The sequence below is a fragment of the Ochotona curzoniae genome, unplaced genomic scaffold (genome assembly GCF_017591425.1).
Source record: "Ochotona curzoniae isolate NIBS_2020 unplaced genomic scaffold, NIBS_Ocur_1.0 patch374, whole genome shotgun sequence".
Classification (NCBI taxonomy): Eukaryota; Metazoa; Chordata; class Mammalia; order Lagomorpha; family Ochotonidae; genus Ochotona; species Ochotona curzoniae.
The window spans coordinates 259,693-277,361 of NW_024466944.1; the positions used below are offsets into that span (position 1 = coordinate 259,693).

The following is a 17,669-nucleotide window of genomic DNA, read 5'->3' on the forward strand; positions in this document are numbered from 1 at the left end:
TACTTTGATCTATTTTTAGATGTGCTTTGTATAGAGTGTAAGGTGAAGGTCTCGGTTCAAACTCCTGTATAATGAAACCCAATTTCCCCAACATTATTTATCGAGAGAATATGGTTTCCTACAGGAAGGTTTCTACACCTTTGTCACCGATAACTTGACTATAAATGTGTATATAAATTTCTAAGAACTTTTGTGTTCTCTTGATTGAAGTGTTTTTATGCCACTACCATGCTGTTTGTGTTGCACTCTGTGTGTAGCATGCCTTGAAATTTGCAGTTGTGATGTCTCGTTCTTATTGTTTAATGGTGCTTTGATTGTTGGGAGTCCTTGTATATCTTAGGATTTTTGAAATTCTTGTAATAATGCCATTGGTATATTGATGGAGACTGCACTGAATTTGTAAATTGTTTTGGGCAGTAGGGACTGTTCGTAATTTGTTTTTCTAACCCATGAAAACTGGAGGCTTTTGCGTTACTTCATTGGTTTTGTTTTAACTACTTTCTTTAATGCTTCCTATTATGATAAATATAGGTATTTCAAACACTTGGTTATATTTGCCCAAATTGCCTAAAATTTTCTGTGTTTACTCTAAATATGTTTTCTCATAAGTTCTTTTCCCTGACAAGAACATTGTTAGTGCATAAAAATATTATGCTTATTGTATATTGAAGTGTATCTTTAAGAAGGTTGCTGAATTCATTGATCAGTTCTAATAACCTTTTTTTAAAAGATTTATTTATTTTTCCTGGAAAGTCAGATATACAGAGAGGAGGAGAGAGAGAGAGGAAGATCTTCCACCTGATGGTTCACTCCCCAAGTGAGCACAATGGCTGCAGCTGAGCCAATCTGAAGCCAGGAGCCCGGAGCTCTTCTGGGTCTCCCAAGCAGGTACAGGGTTCCAAGGCTTTGAGCCATCCTCAACTGCTTTCCCAGGCCACAAGCAGAGAGCCAAGTGGGAAGCAGGGCCACTAGGATTAGAAACGGTGACCATATGGGATCCCAGGTTTGCAAGTCAAGGACTTTAACCACTACACTATTGCGCCAGACCCTCTAATAGCCTTTTGATTGTGGTCTTTTGTTTCTCCCATGTGTAGACTTATGTCATCTGCAAACAGGAATGATTTACTTTGCTCATTTTTATTTTTTATTTTTTTGTGGGAACTGTACGGCTCTTTTTTTAATTACTAATTATATTGCATTATGTGATACAGTCTCATAGGCTCTGGGATTCCCCCCTCCCATCCCCAATACCCGCCCCCTCCCCCCATTGTGGATTCTTACATCTTGTTGCATTACCGCAGTTCAAATTCAGTCAAGAGTCTTTCTTTGTATACCTGTATCAAGCATAGAGTCCAGCATCTAATTGTCCAGATAAATTCAACGGTTTCTTGGGGAGACCATCTCTGGTCTGAAGGTAGAGCTGGCAGAATATCATCCCAATCAATTAAAAGCCCCAACACAACATCAACAACAATTTATAACATTATGGCATTAATTTACATGGTGTTGAGTAACCAATATGCTAAAAAATGCAAGTTCTTAACCACATCCTGTGACTACTTCATTGACATTTCAATTTCAGTTTATATATAGAACCAACCCCAAACAGCCTGTATCTCATGCAATAAGATATTGTGATGTAACCAATGAACATACAATCAATGTGAGTCAGACTGCTTATGATCTACATCAAAGAATTGTAAAACCTAATATACTTTTAAGACCCTAAGCTACTGTAAAAGGGGGCGGGAGAGCAGAGAAATCTTCCATCTCCTTAGAAGGTGTGAGGAAGACGAGAGGTATAACCTATCAGGAACATAACTGGTAACTCATAGACAACAGACTTGAATCAGTATTAGACAATAGTAAAACTACAAAGTCATATGGGGGAGAATCAAGAGTGATCCTGACAATCTCTTAACAGGAAGTCATATGCACAGAGCCGCGGGGGGGGGGCGGTTAGAGTGGAGCAGATGGACAGGAGGAGGTTGTTTCCCAACTCTGAAGTCTCTCACATCTTCACCAAGGACTATCAGTATGGGCACCAAGGACTACATCCCAACTAACCAAGGAGACCACGGGGAACTGGAGTGCCTCCGGAGGCTGAGAACTCTTTTGGAACTAAGACCACATGGGATGAAAGAAGCCCAAATCCTTCCTCACAGGATCCAAGGGCATCAGAACAACAGCCAGGAGCCCTGAGTGGTCTGCAGAAACAGAAGAACAGTAAACTTCCTTCGGGACTAGGGAGAGGAGCTTTCTCTGGTCCTTACTTAGTTCCTTCCAATTTTAGATCCCCTCCCTCTCTTGCAATGACCATTGGGGTCACTCCAGAGTCCCCTCCAGAACAACCAAAACACCAAAACAAACAAACCACTCAAGAAATGGGCACAGGAAATGGGCAGACGTTTCACAAAGGAACAAACCCAAATGGCAAACAAACATATGAAAAAATGCTCAAGTTCCCTGGCAATAAGGGAAATCCAAATTAAAACAACAATGAGGTACCACCTAACGCCAGTAAGGATGGCTCACATACAAAAACCAACAACAACACTTGCTGGCGAGGATGTAGGGAAAAGGGAACCCTACTCCACTGCTGATGGGACTGCAGGTTGGTACAGCCTTTATGGAAATCAGTATGGAGGACACTCAAACAACTCAAAATCTGCATACCATATGATCCAGCAATATCACTCCTAGAAATATATCCAAAACACCTGTTTCACGACAAACCAACATGCATCCCTATGTTCATTGCAGCACAATCAATAATTGCAAAAACATGGAAGCAACCGAAATGCCCATCAGCAGAAGATTGGATAAGAAAGCTTTGGTTCATCTACTCCATGGAATACTACTCAGCTAATAAAAAGAAATGAAATGCTGTTTTTTTTGTTGCCAAATGGCACAACTGGAAATCATCATGCTAAGGGAAATGAGCCAATCCCAAAAGGTTAGATACCACATGTTTGCCTCAGGTTCATGTCTCAACTGCTTTACTTGCCTTCTGGCTTCTTGCTTATGGTCTGGGAGGACTGTGGAGAATGACCCAGGTCTTTGGATCCTGAGACTGCGAGGGAAACCCAGAGGAAGTTCCTGACTCCTGGCTTCGAATCAGCTCAGTTCCAGCGATTGTGCCACTTGGGAAGTGAGCCAGCAGATGGACGATCTTTCTGTCTCTTCTCTGCATAAATTTGTACTGGTTTTCAAATATAAAGACATATATCTTTCAAAAAGAATTTGGATGTTTCTTCAGGTGATCACATTGATTCACTGTCAAAGCATCAGCCTTGTCATGTTGATAAGTGGAAAGTTACCTTTTAACTGTAGGTATTATTATCAAAAGTCTGTTGTGGGCCCGGTGCAGCGGCCTATTGGCTAAAGTCCTCGCCTTGAACATGCTGGGATCCCATATGGGCACTGGTTCTAATCTTGGCAGCTCCACGCCTGGGAAAGTAGTGAAGGATGGCCCGGAGCCTTGGGTTTCTGTGCCCTTGTGTGAGACCTGGAGTAAATTCCCAGCTCCTGGCTCTGGATGAGTGCAGTGCTGGCTGTTGCAGTCACTTGCAGTGAATCATCGGATGGAAGATCTTTTCTCTGTCTCTCTTTCTTTCTGTATATCTGACCTTGCAATAAAAATAATTAAATCTTTAAAAAAAAAAAAAAAAAAAAAAACCTCTGTTGCCATATTCCCAGATGGAGTTGCATTCAGCTTCCACTTTCTCAGTCTGCAGATACCTGATCCCTAAGTATTTTCCGGTCTGAATCCCTTCAACAGTCAGACATGGGAGATGAATCCTTCTCCAAGTATACTCAATAGCCAAATGTATGCAGTTCTGACCCACAAGCAGCTAGAGCACAGGCTGTAGACTGCTGGTCAGTCTGCAGTAATGCCTCACGTTCTGGACTCTGTGCTGTGAGATTTGTGGTTCCTGGATGCCCTGGAGAACAAAGACTAACAACTTACCAGGAAGTGCCTTGCTGGCCAATGATGCTCCCCTCCCATCTCCTAGTACATTTATGGACCGGCTGTTGTCATCATTCACCAAAGTTCTCCAAACTTCTAGACAAATTAGTTTGAGGGAATAAAGTATCAAAATGAAACAAAACGGATATGCAGCAGACACAATGGAAGATAAGAAGCTTTAATAAATCAGCATTTAAAAATTTTTATAAAGTGATAAAAAAAAAATGATTGCCGTGACTATGCCTGTGGATACGGCTATAGCCCAGAGTGAGTTGTGAAGCTTCATAGATGAACCCGAAGTGAGGTGCCGAGTCGTCGGAATCCGACGCGTCTCCTGAAGCATGATGCACTTAGATTTGGGGTAGATCCCAGAAAAAAAGTCTTCCATGTTAATATTCATCAGAAAATGGGTAATTTGGATGTCCAATACCACTAAAATGAGAAAAACAGACAACCTCAACTCAGTCAATACATTTTTAGCATATTCAAGACCTGAATCCTCTGAGCTGATATTAGAGAAAAGCTAATTTTATTTTCCCTCGTTTTAAAATCTTACATTCAAGAACATGACCTTATACTAAATATAGTGTGTCGTTTTCATTTTTTATATCATATTGTTTAACTTGGTGTTTAAATACAAAACATGCAGTACAAGAAATTCAAGCATATTTCTCCGACATAGCTGCATCTTTCAACGATGCGAGGCAGTATCTGAAGCTATTGTGCATCAGTATATAGACATTCGCCTAGTCTGTCACAGGAAACAGAAACTTATTTTACCTATTTTTGACCAATGATTTTTCATCTATTTTATCCATTTTTGACCAAGAATATTCAATATTTACAAATATTTCAAGTGGTAAATATTACAGTTGACAATTTGACATCACTTTTATTAAATCCTCCATTATTTACTGTGCATATTATACAGTTCATGGGATAGATAATTGAACAAAAAAAAACTTTGATTAGATAGTATACTATGTGCAAAGGCTTCTTATATAGTTTACGTAAGTCTATATCTCTAAGTACTGAAAACATAAAGTGGCCACAATCCATACTTATTGAAAACATTAAAAGATAATAAGTATCCATGACTTCACACTTTCTATGTAGCTTTGCTTATATTTTATTTCAGCCTTCATTCCACTATGGTAATAAAACATCCAACAGTTTTGAATATATGCAATTGTGAATAGGAACAATCTCTTCATACATTATCAATTTTATTTCTGTCATAAATTAAAAATACCACAAAAGGCAGGAATCTATATTCTTTGTCAACATTATATTACTGTGTTTTCTCAGAGTTCCTAGAGCACAAAAGAAAAATAAAGCTTTGTGTTGGCTCTAAGTTACCCTCATTGTGGGTTTTTTCTTTATTTCAATCTCATTCTGTGGCTGAAAGTCAATCTAAAGATTTCATCTTCTGCAAATCACAATATTTCAAGAAATCATAACCAAATGTTTCAGTTGATCCACTGAGACCAGCCTTTCTTAGGTTCAATGCAGATATTGAGTTCTTATCAAACTCCCAGTGAAAAGGAAAGGAGTGATTTAAAGCTATCAAACAGGAGGTTAAAAGAACACAAAGGGAAATGCCATAGAGAAAGGAAAAAAATGTCTGCCTGTGGATGCCCCTGGACCCTGCACCCTTGTGGGAGGCCTGGAAGAGACCCCTGTGTTCTGGTTTCAGATTGGCTCAGCTCCAGCCCTTGCGGCCACTAGAGGAATGAACTTGAGGAGTGAAAGCCATCTTCAATTGTTTTCCCAGGCCACAAGCAGGGAACTGGATGGGAAGCAGGGCTGCCTGGATTAGAACCATTGCTCATATGGGATCCCGACGCGTGCAAGGCGAGGACTTTAATTACTAGGCTATTGCACAAGGCCCCACTGGCATTATGTTTTAAGTGGGTGAAATTATTTTTATGTACTTAAATATATAATTTGGGACAAACGAATGATATGAAATAAATCAACAAACACAACTGGAAGAAAAGTCTAACATTGAACAGCGTAGGTTAAGTTTCTTTTTCCAAACTTTTAAAGATTCAAGACTATTTTGAGGAGAAAATGTATCAGACATTAATGAATTGTTTCTAGAAATGAGGAGTGAATTTGACTTTTACAGATACTGAAATATTTATACAATCGTAGGTCTGTAAAAATTGGAAGGGAATTGTTTTAATGTCCTATAAAAACCCCAAAGGTGGGATGAAAACAGAATTACTACCTTAGGATTGCCTTGAACGCATGCCCATAGAAAGAACAAGCCCAGTGGCTAACACCAATCCTACATTCCTACTGTGAAACTATAAGCATGCAATGCTTTTAACAAAATCACTTACAATTCAAGGTGAGAATAGCGAAGATTTTTATCCAAGCCATCTAGTGTTTTCATATCCTCTGAAGGCAATTCAAAGTCAAAAATCTGTTAGAGAAGTAGAAAATGTTTTCTTAGATTTTTGTTGTGTATATGTTCATCCAGAAAATTCTGAAATCTCGTCTAACATTTTGAAATAACAAAGGACTAACATGCTTCAACGGATGGATCACAATCTGAAAATAAAGTTCAGACTAGATACCACGTGGGAAGTTGAGTAGGGAAATAACTTCCAACGCTTCACTCATCAGTCCAGGGGAATTTTTAAACTACAAAATTACGAATATAAAAAAATTTTCTATGTTTTGTGTAAAATGTGTTTTGTTGTAGAACTATAAAAAAGCTTATAACTCTGATGTCTTCATTGAGAACAGAGACACTGTCAGCATGTTCAAACAGAATAAAAAATTTGAATCGGTGTTTCCCAAGACAGGAAAAACTAAGTGCAAATGACACATGAATATTTGACTACATATGCAATACAAACTAAAATGAAAACTTTAAAAGCAAATATTTTCTAATCTATGTCCTAATTTGAAAATAAAGAAAAAAAAATCACCTATGCAAAACCACAAAGTGTATTGTGAAATGTAAAGCTGAAACATTATTCTGCTTTCTATACAATCATAATTCTTTCTAGTCATGACTATCAAAAACATGCATGAATTTGAAAACATGAGCAGAACCAGAGAACAAGTGTGGCCCCAAGAGTTCATGACATCTTGCAAAGAAGCACATACACGATGAGTATTGTGTGGGTTTATGGGTGCCTACAGCCCCGCACCCTCATCACCTGGGCATTCTCCTTGATCCGCTTCTCATTGAAGCTCTTGGCCAGGACCACCACCCCACGCTGCAGCTGGTAGCGAAGGGCAATCTGGGCTGGAGATCGTTTATGCTTTTTGGCCATGGCAGAAATCACTGGGTCTTCCAGTAGTACTGGGGAATTCTGATCCACCCTGGAGAAAGAGGCAGGAAGTTGAACTCCTTGAGATGAGTATTGAGATTGGAGGCCTCCAAAAACAGTTTAAATCTTCTTTCTTTAACAGTACTTCTCAGGGTCCAGTGGTGTGGCCTAGTGGCTAAAATCCTCACCCTGAACACACCCAGGATCCCATATGGGCACCGGTTCTAATCCCGACAACTCCACTTCCCATCCAGCTCCCTGCTTGTGGCCTGGGAGAGTGGTCAAGGATGGCCCAAAGCCTTGGGATCCTGCACCCGCGTGGGAGACCTGGAGGAAGTTCCTGGCTCCTGGCTTCAGATCGGCACAGCACTGGCCATTGCGGTCACTTGGGGAGTAAACCATCGGATGGAAGATCTTCCTCTCTGTCTCTCCTCCTCTATGTATATCTGATTTTCCAATAAAAATAAATCTTAAAAAAAAAAAATCAGTGCTTCTCAATTGTGGTCCTTGGATCTGCAGTCAGTATTATCTGCAATGTTTTCTGAAATGTAAACTCTCACCTCTCCCTGAGCCAGGTAAGAGTTAAGTCTGTAAAAGTAAATATTTTGCAACTCATAGCATTTTATCCACAATGGTATTTGGGAAACCTGTCTTGGTTTTTGTTTATTCATTTTGCCTTGTGTTTACCATTGTGGAAGTCGGTGTGATCCCAGAGCACTATAGGCAACAAGAACAATGCCTTTGGATTTGCAGAAGTTCAACAGTTTGCTCTGGTTGAGATACAGATGACATTCCACCTGTAGAGAGACAACATAAGAGAGAATCAGGCTCTACAAAATGCTGATCTAAAACGTAGCTGACTTTTAAGAAGAAATATGAGATTTAAATCAAATGTAACATCAAGCTAACATTTTTAATTTTACTTTAAGGATATTTATTTGAAAAAAAAAGATAGAGTGAGATCTACCAACTTCTGATCCACCTGTGTCTCTCCCATTGCTGGTAGGGATACATGTACTTTTGTCATTATGAACTAATTCATGTACTTTAACAGATAGCTAAAGCAGAAATTGAGCAGCGAAGATTGCAGCCATCCTAAGCAGCTACTTAGCATGTTGTATTTTTTTTAAAGTAGAAGGGACAGTCAAAATGCAAATAATTTCTTAGATATTTAAACTATATCCGGTTAGGAAATATTTATCCAACAACACCCAATTAAGCAAAACTTATTAAGGGGTATTATGTCCTCTTGAATTTTCCAACATAAGAAATTACTAGTAATTTCAGTGGTGAAACATATCCACATCCAAGGGATCTAACTTTAAATATATAGAAGATTGGAGTAAAGAAACAAGTCATGTATTCTAACAAAGAACTATCTGCAAAATCCAGAGCAACTGATAAAGTGCAACTATCATCACAAAAACCAAAATTGCTGAGCATTCTAAGGAAAAAGCATGGACAATATGACAAATATTTGTGTGACTTACTTTAGTCTTGCCTTTAAAATAGAGCACATTTAGGGAGAAGGAAGGAAAGCTATAGTATGGATTTAAGTAAAGTGATATGAAGAAAAATTGTTATCTGCTTTAGATAAAATTATGCAACTATGCCATGTTCAATCAGAAATGGTCTCTGAAATATATAGGATTCAATAGTGAGTTTTCTTATCACATACATACGCATGAATTTTGGATACATGAAAAACTTCAGTAATTATTGATATGAGTGGGAAAATAAGGAATATCTGCAAAAACAGAATTTCAGAAGGCAATAGTTATTAAAATTTAAAAGTTGGAATAAAACAAATGTTCTTAATTTTATTGTATTCTGCTTGAAAATAAGAATGCTACATCATTATGAACAAAGTCATAGATTGTGTAGGCCATTATTTCTAGTGTGAGGTATTTATTGAATGATTGGAAATTGCTAGACACTAAGATAGAACATGGAACTGGGCACAGAATAGATGGGCATAAACTGATGATTCAGTGGCAGGAAGCAGGACGGGAATCAAATTAAAGTAGGCCTGAGGATAAGATCAGCGTAAATTCTGCTAAAACTTCCCTAGTGTCTATGCTGGCTACCACAGTGACATCATGATAGCCAATTTAATCCCTTCCCCCCTTGACATTTTCATAGTCTTAGTTATGTTTTCCCCTGTATCAGGAACTTTCTTTAACACACCTGTAAGAAGAGATGCCAGGAACATTCATGTCTCCAAATTCTTGTCCCTTACCTTCTCTTACATCCATTCAAAATTTATTTACTGCTCCTTAGATGTTTTCATGCCTTCTTTCTTAAATACCAAGTGTTCCACATCTGCTTCTGCTGTCGGTGCTTCAGGGGATCCTCCACAGGCCTCTTCATGCACCATGGATAAATCCATCTGCCCACTGAGATTTGTTTATTACTTGCTGCCCCTCTAGATCATTTCTCCTCCTACAGATTCCTACACATCTGAATACTAACTTCACCTTTTCAAAAAGACATTAGCAGACTGAAAATGCAAGACACTACCTGCCCTTTCATAAAGCATCTCTGCCTGCATAGTCTTTGGATAACCAAAATAAGTGAAACGGGAGTGGAGGACAAATGGGCATGTGACAGTAGAAAAACATGAGACTGAGAATTCTTACCTGGTTGCAGACAGGCTTGTACTTGAGGCCTGGCTTGTTCAAAATCATCTCCAACAGTCTGCGGTTGAAGTTGGAAACCCCGATGGACTTCACCAGCCCTGCATCCTTGCACTTTTCCATGGCCTAGGAGGAGAGATTGTGAGGAATAAATTCTTGTGTCCTGCTTGGAAAAGTAGAAAATTCAATGTACAAAGACAGAATAATGTGCTTGCCCTTAGTGCTCTGAATTCTTTTCTGTTACTCTCTGCTAAATCCAATTATTGTATCCCACTGCATTTTTTTCTGCACATTAACCTGTAACAGTGGCAAGAATTCCTAAATCCAACAATAAATATTCCTTTCTTTTAAACTGAAATTCAACTTCATGCTCCCTGTTATTAAACCCTTTTACTCACCTCCCAAGTGGCACAGAGATCCACTGTGTCAAATATTACTTTTCCATTTTCATCTTTTGGAACTATATCCTCACCAGGCTAGAACAAAGCAGGCATTTATCACTATGTTACCAGACTCAGCAATCCAGATCTTATCAATACACTCATATATATTTGGCTTAGCATTCATAAAATTTATATACTTACACTTGTACATTACATATGTAGCATTGCAAATGTCACTATGTTATATACTTCCTCTTCGAATAGCCACACTATCTGTTGTTAAACACAATTTTCTAGTTTTTAATAAGGTCCCATGTATTTGTGTCACTTTGTGCTTTTCTTTCCTATTGTCCAGATAGATGTGTCTGTTTCACTTTGACAGACATTAGTTACATGACACTGAATTGACCAATACTTAATTCAAATCTTGCCCCAAAATATATAGAGTTGCTCATGTTCCTGCAAATTTGGAGCCAAACAGCATGCGCTTATATCAAAGAACATAAATCAATATTCTTTTCCACCATAGTATTAAAAGATGCAGGGTAGCTTCAAATGTTTGTGTTCATGTTTAGAATTTCTGCATAGGTGTATATGCCACAAAATTAAAAGGCTAAGATAAAAATCTAACATACATGTTGTATTGTTGGGGAAAATACTGATACAGAAATATCCTCTAAAATTACTTCCAATCATTATATGTACTCATAGCTCGAGATCCCCATTATATATATACAACAAAATATATTGCATAAAACAATTTAAGAAATCTCTGTAGCTTACATATTTTAAGCTTCCATACCCTTATCAGAATCTCTTATTCATTCATGAAAATTATGGTCACATCTGTACTTACAATGAAAATATCTGATGTTGATCACCTACCTTCATAGGTACTGGGAAGTGAATAATATAGAGATCAATATAGTCCAGTTGAAGTTTTTTCAGTGACTGTTCCAAGCATGTTCGAACCAGCTCTGGTCGATGGAAAGTGGACCAAAGCTACAGGAATTAAGTAATAAAGGGTTGACAAAATTAACATACCATTCAAAGTTCTTGTTTTTCTTCATTTAGTGAATATCTTCTTGTATTAATTTAATTGTGATGAGTGCTTAATGAAAACAATCCATTTGTTTTAAGTTTCCTACATTTTTACTTATAAACAGAACTTTTGTTGTTTAGATAATCCTCATAATTACCCTAACCCAACAAAGCAAGAAAGCAACCAACAGAATGGTTGAGAATTTTTTCATACTGCACAACTAATAGCAGACTAATATTTGGGCTTTATAAGGAGCTTAAAAACTCAACCACAGAAAAGCAAACAATCCTGTGAAAAAAAATGGGTGAAGGAAATAAACAGATATTTTCAAAAGAAGAGATTCAAATGCCTAACAGATATATAAAAAAATTCTCAGACTCCCTGTCAGGGAAATATAGATGAAAAGTACGTTGAAGTTCCACCTAATTCCAGTGAAGTTTGCCTACATTTAGGCCATCAACATCTGCTGGCCTTGGTGTGGGGTACTAGGTGCCTTCCTTCACTATGGGTGAGAGTGTAAGTTAGCACAACCTCTATGAAAATTGATCTACTATAGGACCCAGCTATCCCACTCTGGAACCCTTCCAAAGAAAGTGAATCTGTATATGAGAAAGTGACCTATACTCTTATAACAACGCGATCAGCAATAGTGAAAACATGACAATAAACTAGATGTTTATTGAAAGTAAAATGAATACACCTACTTCACGATGTGCTGTTCAGCCATTAAAAGATAAAATTCTATGGTTGGCAACAAAATGGTCCAGTTAAATAAGCCAATCCCCAAAATACATATCATTCATTCTCTCTGATATAAGGCAATTTTCATGCAAAGAAACAATACAACTAGAACAACATCATAATAGAAGAAAAACAGAAATACAGAACAATACAATAGAAAACAGAAATAAAAAGCAAATCCACAAATTTATACCAATTAATTAAATGAAAACTTGCTAAAAATATTCCATGGATCAAGAAATATCTCTACCACTCCTAGAAAAAAATTTTTTTTTCCTCATCATAAGCTTGAAACATCCCTATACTATTACAAACTATATCAAAATTAATTCACATTGGATCAAGTATGTAAACTAAAACTGGGACCTAACAAACTAGTACAGAACATCGCGAGACATTGACTTGGGCCATAAATTTTTGGGTAAGACTCCTGAAGCTCAGAGAGTAAAATGAAAATAAATAAAGAAATAAACAAGTGAAGTTTTATCAAGCTGAGAACCCTCACACAAGAAAGAACCAATTACAAAATGAATGAGCAGAATGAGATAAACTGTTTTGAAATTATGCATCTGACTACCCAAAACATACTGAAGGATAAAAGCAGTCCTCTATGTAGGTCCCACAGAAAAACAGGCTCACACATAAGCTAGGGGAGGACCTACACAGCCAACCTGGGGAGATGAGCTTGAGACACATGAGTCAACAATTTCTGGGTTAAAATGGGCAAAGCCAGCAAGACCAGATGCTAACATATAATGTGAACCGGCAGCCGCACCCTGTTGATTTGAAAGTGCAAGGTTAACAGCTGAATCATTGCTTATTTATCTCCCTGCTCACTCGTTCCCCATGTCACTAAACACTTGTGACAAGGGAAATTCAATGCTCACTCTTTTGGGGTGACCCAGTCTGACAACATCTGCCTCAAATAAAGGCTACTTCTTTTTTTCACAAGTGGCTATTGGCTCATTGGTGGTCATATTTCAGCACCAATATTAGAAAAGCAATGAACTGGAAAACAACAATGGATAACATAGCAAATAACATGAATACTTATCTTGTAAAAAACATAAAAATGCCCAAGAGATGTATTTAGAAACGCTCAGGTTCACTGGCATATACAAACAGAAAAATAAAAACCACAGTGAAGTATTATCTCACTCCAGGTAGATTGGCTATCATCAGTAAAAGCAACAACACAAATGTCTCCACAGTTAGATAATGGTACCCTTATTTCCTCACTCTATGATCATTGTCACATATCCTCTCATTTGTATTATAAATATCCTGGTTCCCAAACAAAAATGGAGTATATGCATATGCAAATATCTGCAATATAAAGTTAAAATAGAAACATATTAAAATGTTTACTTACTTGTTTTTAAAGATTTATTCTTTTTAATTGGAAAGTCAGATATACAAAGAGAAGGAGAGAGAAAGAGAAAGCTCTTCTGTCTACTGATTCACTCCCTAAGTGGCTATAACAGTCGGAGCTTCATCAGATCCAAAGTTAGGAGTTAGGAGCTTCTTCCAGATCTCCTGTGCAGGTACAGGGTACACAGGCTTTGGGCCATCCTTGACCGCTTTCCCAGGCCACAAGCAGGGAGCTGGATGGGAAGTGCGGCTGCTGGGACACGAATCAGAGCCTGTATGGGATGCTAGAGCTTTCAAGGGGAGGACTTTGAGCACTAGGCTCCTGTGTCATGCCCGAATTTTTATTTCTTCAAAAATAAATTTAGAAAGTAATACAAAGAAAATACGTGATTACATGATTAAACTGTGGAAAAATAATTTCTCCAAAACATTTGACAAAATTATACGATTATCATTCTACTTATCCTATCTCCTTAATTAACACACCACACATCAATCATCATACCTTAGAAGTGTAGAATATGTCTTCTCTTTTCACAGTGCCATCTGCAATCTTGCTACGGATGGCCTGGCCAACTTCTTCCTCATTTTGGTAGGCATAAGCAGCATCAATATGGCGAAATCCAGCATCTATAGCTTTTCTGATGGCGTCCACAGCCTCACTCTTAGGATTCTGGAGAAGTAGACAAAAGTAGTGTTTGTGGGTCCATATGATGAGACTTTGATAGGGCATCATAGTGACCTTCACAGGAATCATATATTTCTCATTTACTTGAATGATTCTCATTTTAGTGTGATCAATTTATCATAACTTGCATATATCTTCCCTAATAGCAAAAGGTAGGTAGACCAGGAATTTCTTCACATGAAGCCATCACTGTTGTCAAATATATGCAGGAATAATGCCAGGTTTATTGAGCTGATAGGATGATTTACAGGACATACTAATAGGTGAATGTCATGATTGTTATTTGCAAAATGTGCTTACCAGTGAAACTTCACACAAGGGGAAATTAAATGGAATAAAATATAGAACAAATACAGCAGAAACCTTGGTGAGTGTTCTAACAGAGAGTTCTAACAGAGAGTTATAATAAAAAGAACACATTCAATCCTGTCAGAATTGAATTTGATGGCATTTAAGAAACGATCTTTCATGAAAGCTGTTTATCTAGACTTTCCACTGCAAGATTTCCATTCAGGTTTTCTCACTGAGCTATCCTCTGCTAACCCTCACAAATATCCAATTCATCAAAGAAAAGCAAATATACACACACTACTCTCTCTGAACAGGCATTTTAGCTGAAGTCACCTTCTTGGTAAATTATGAAGTGTAAAGGAACAAAAGTTTCCTTACATTAATTGTAACAAGATTGAAATAAGCCTGTGAATGTACAGAGGATATTTCACTAATTATTTTTCTTCAGGGCCATTCTGTCTGTAGCCCTCCTACCTTCCTTCCTCCCCTAAATAAACTAACAAAATGAGAGCAGTAAGCATGCATGCTCATGGGATACGACTTTCCACATGAGAAGCTACCTGTATAACATAGAGTTACATCATTATCAACTCTGAAGACCAAGTCATTTCTATTAGACAAAATATAAATCAGTAAATTTTAAAACCACACACTTCTCAAAAACTGAACAAAGATTTGAAACCCTTGTTTAAAGGACAAACAGAACCTCAATACAAACTATTTTAATTTATTTGTGTAATTCTACAGGTTGGCTTTATTCAATGAAACAGCAATGCACTGGACACCACATACTTCTTCCCTCTCCTAACACTAAGAACTCGTAAATGTAGCAGTCGAGCCTTTCTCTGGTGTGCTTGATTCTTCTCTCCTTCATGCAACTTCTGGAAAGTAACAAAGCCAACCATGTCTTCAGAACACACTGCAGTGATTTACATACATATTACACTAGAATAGAATATAAATTCAAATTTGATGCAAACAGTCCCATGTCAAAAGAAAACAGAATTTCTAATTTGTGGTAGATAGTCATGTGTCAGATAATCATGTAATGACAAAACAATATCAGTGTGCAAATCCCCTCCATCATATTCACTTTTATTTCATAGGAATATAAAACACATTTTCCATGAATTGGCAATTTAATTTTTCTCTGATTAGGTCCTCATTTTCTCTAACATGATGTTGCATTATCCTTCAGGCATGCTTCCTAGAAGTCAGAATAACACACGGAAAAGTCTATCTGGGACATGTATAATAATTAGTCTGTGGTATTACTATTTTTTTAAGATTTATTGGAAAGTCAGATACACAGAGAGGAGGAGAGACAGAGAAGAAGATCTTCGGCCTGATGATTCACTCCCCAAGTGGCCACAAAGGCCGGTTCTATGCCCATCTGAAGCCAGGAGCCAGGAACTTCCTCCAGGTCTGTCATGCGGGTTTAGGGTTCCACGGATTTAGCATCCCAAGGCTTTTGGGCTGTCCTCGACTGCTTTCCCAGGTCACAAGCAGGGAGCTGGATGGGAAGCACAGCTGCCGGGATTAGAAGCGATGCCCATATGGGATCCCAGTACATGCAAGACAAGGACTTTAACCACTATGCTGTCACGCCAGGCCTAGTATTACTATTTTATCAACAACAGAATAACACAACCCTCTTTATAATCTACATGATTCCCCTCTAGAAACAAACAAAAAGATATTGACATAGTTAATTATTGTAGAAGAAAATATTTCTTGAATTACAGTAAAAAGGAATAAAAAGCAGAGAAGTGACTCCAATCACAGTTAAATCAGGTAAGTTGAGCAAAATAACAGTCTCGCGGACTATTGACTTCATTAACAGCTGGGGACCACAGAATCAGACTGTCAGGGAAAGCAAAATGTGACTTATTCAGAGACCTTGGGAAACACTAGCCTGGCGACATGGAGAACAAAGCAAAACCTGGAAGTCCTGCAGCAGCTGAGTGACTCCGCCTCTCAGACTTGCCACCCTCCCTAAATTTATCCTCTTTTGTCTACTCAAGCATAAAGTAACCAGGCTTACCTCTGAAGAAGCAAAGGTGCCAAATCCCAGCACAGGAATGGAATGACCATCATTTAATGCCACACGCTGGTGTTTCAGATCCATTGCCTTTGAAATCTGTGGCCTGGCCAAATGCCTTTTGTTTATTAATTCTGCCTTCTCAGATCTGTAGCCTGCTCAAACACCTTCTGTTTATATCTTCTGCCTTCTTAGGAGCTTCGTGGAGCCAAAGTTCCAAGTGCTTATCTGAAGGTTAGTGTCATATGGGAGGCATAAAGTTAAAGTGCTATTCCACATGTACGGAAAGACTTGAAGCGAGAGTCCACTGCTTTATATGAACGAGACCTTTAAGTATGGATTATAAAAAAAGTCACAATAGATTTTTCCCTTTGCAAGGGTTTCTATTTTGGATGTCCTTCTGGGCTAGAACCTACAAAGGCCATCCCTGTTGATGGCCTTTTAACACTTAGGAAATAGCTGTATAATTTCTGTGCTGTCCAATTGAAAGTGATATTTTTCTGGCAACCTGGTGAGGACCAAATGGTGACTTTCCTGGTAACTTGATAACCTGGTGAGGAATCGTGGCTTTCCCCAAGAAAGGCTAATTTTCCTTCTCACTGAAATGTCTGGCTTCTCGGGGTTTCAGTAATATCCTATTTGCCAATATTTGCAGTACATGCAAACTTGTGATAGTGAAATGGTGGTTCATGGAGAATGACTTTGCTCCAGACCTGATATAATATTTTATCAGACTTGGGAAATCTAACTCCTCTTAGAGTAGCCAGAAGTGCTTCACCATATCTATCTCATACATTACTCTGGACTCTTGCTTCAACCAAGAACTTTAGCCTGTGCTCCTTGACCCCAATCAGCACGTGATTCTGAGACTCCCAGTTGGCCACTTTGTACCCAATTTAATCAACAAACAAAACCTTAAAACAGCTAGTTCTCTTGTTACAGAGCAAAATATATTCTCACATATTCGAGTCACTGTCTTGAATAGTATTTCTGGATGAAACATTACTGCAGATCTTGAGTATTTGGAGCTCAATACTAATTAGGAGTCCCTAAATCTACCCAGTCCTACTTTCAGTACTGATCTCATAGTTACCATACCTGACAGGATACTGGCTTGGAATTTATAAGCCAGGCACATTCAACATCAGCATGCTTTGATGCTAACACCTAAGAGTTCATCATACCAACAGTTTCACAAAAGTGAGCCAGATACTTG

At 38.1% G+C, this 17,669-nt stretch overlaps 1 protein-coding gene across 2 annotated transcripts; it reads right to left on the minus strand.

The window, feature by feature from the left end:
* Nucleotides 1-4,121: 4,121 nt before the first annotated feature.
* LOC121167478 (prostaglandin-E(2) 9-reductase-like) lies at nt 4,122-16,652 on the minus strand. Of its 2 annotated transcripts, none has more exons than XM_040996915.1 (9): nt 16,457-16,652; nt 13,939-14,106; nt 11,165-11,281; nt 10,295-10,372; nt 9,900-10,022; nt 7,948-8,057; nt 7,147-7,312; nt 6,319-6,401; nt 4,122-4,402 (listed from the first exon to the last, which is right to left on the minus strand). In XM_040996915.1, exons 1-9 carry the CDS (start codon nt 16,538-16,540, stop codon nt 4,360-4,362), a joined length of 972 nt encoding a protein of 323 aa, XP_040852849.1. In that variant the 5' UTR covers nt 16,541-16,652; the 3' UTR covers nt 4,122-4,359. The 2 variants fall into 2 exon arrangements, with proteins under 2 accessions (XP_040852849.1, XP_040852850.1); XM_040996916.1 differs by having other exon boundaries at nt 13,939-14,097; nt 16,448-16,590.
* Nucleotides 16,653-17,669: the final 1,017 nt, after the last annotated feature.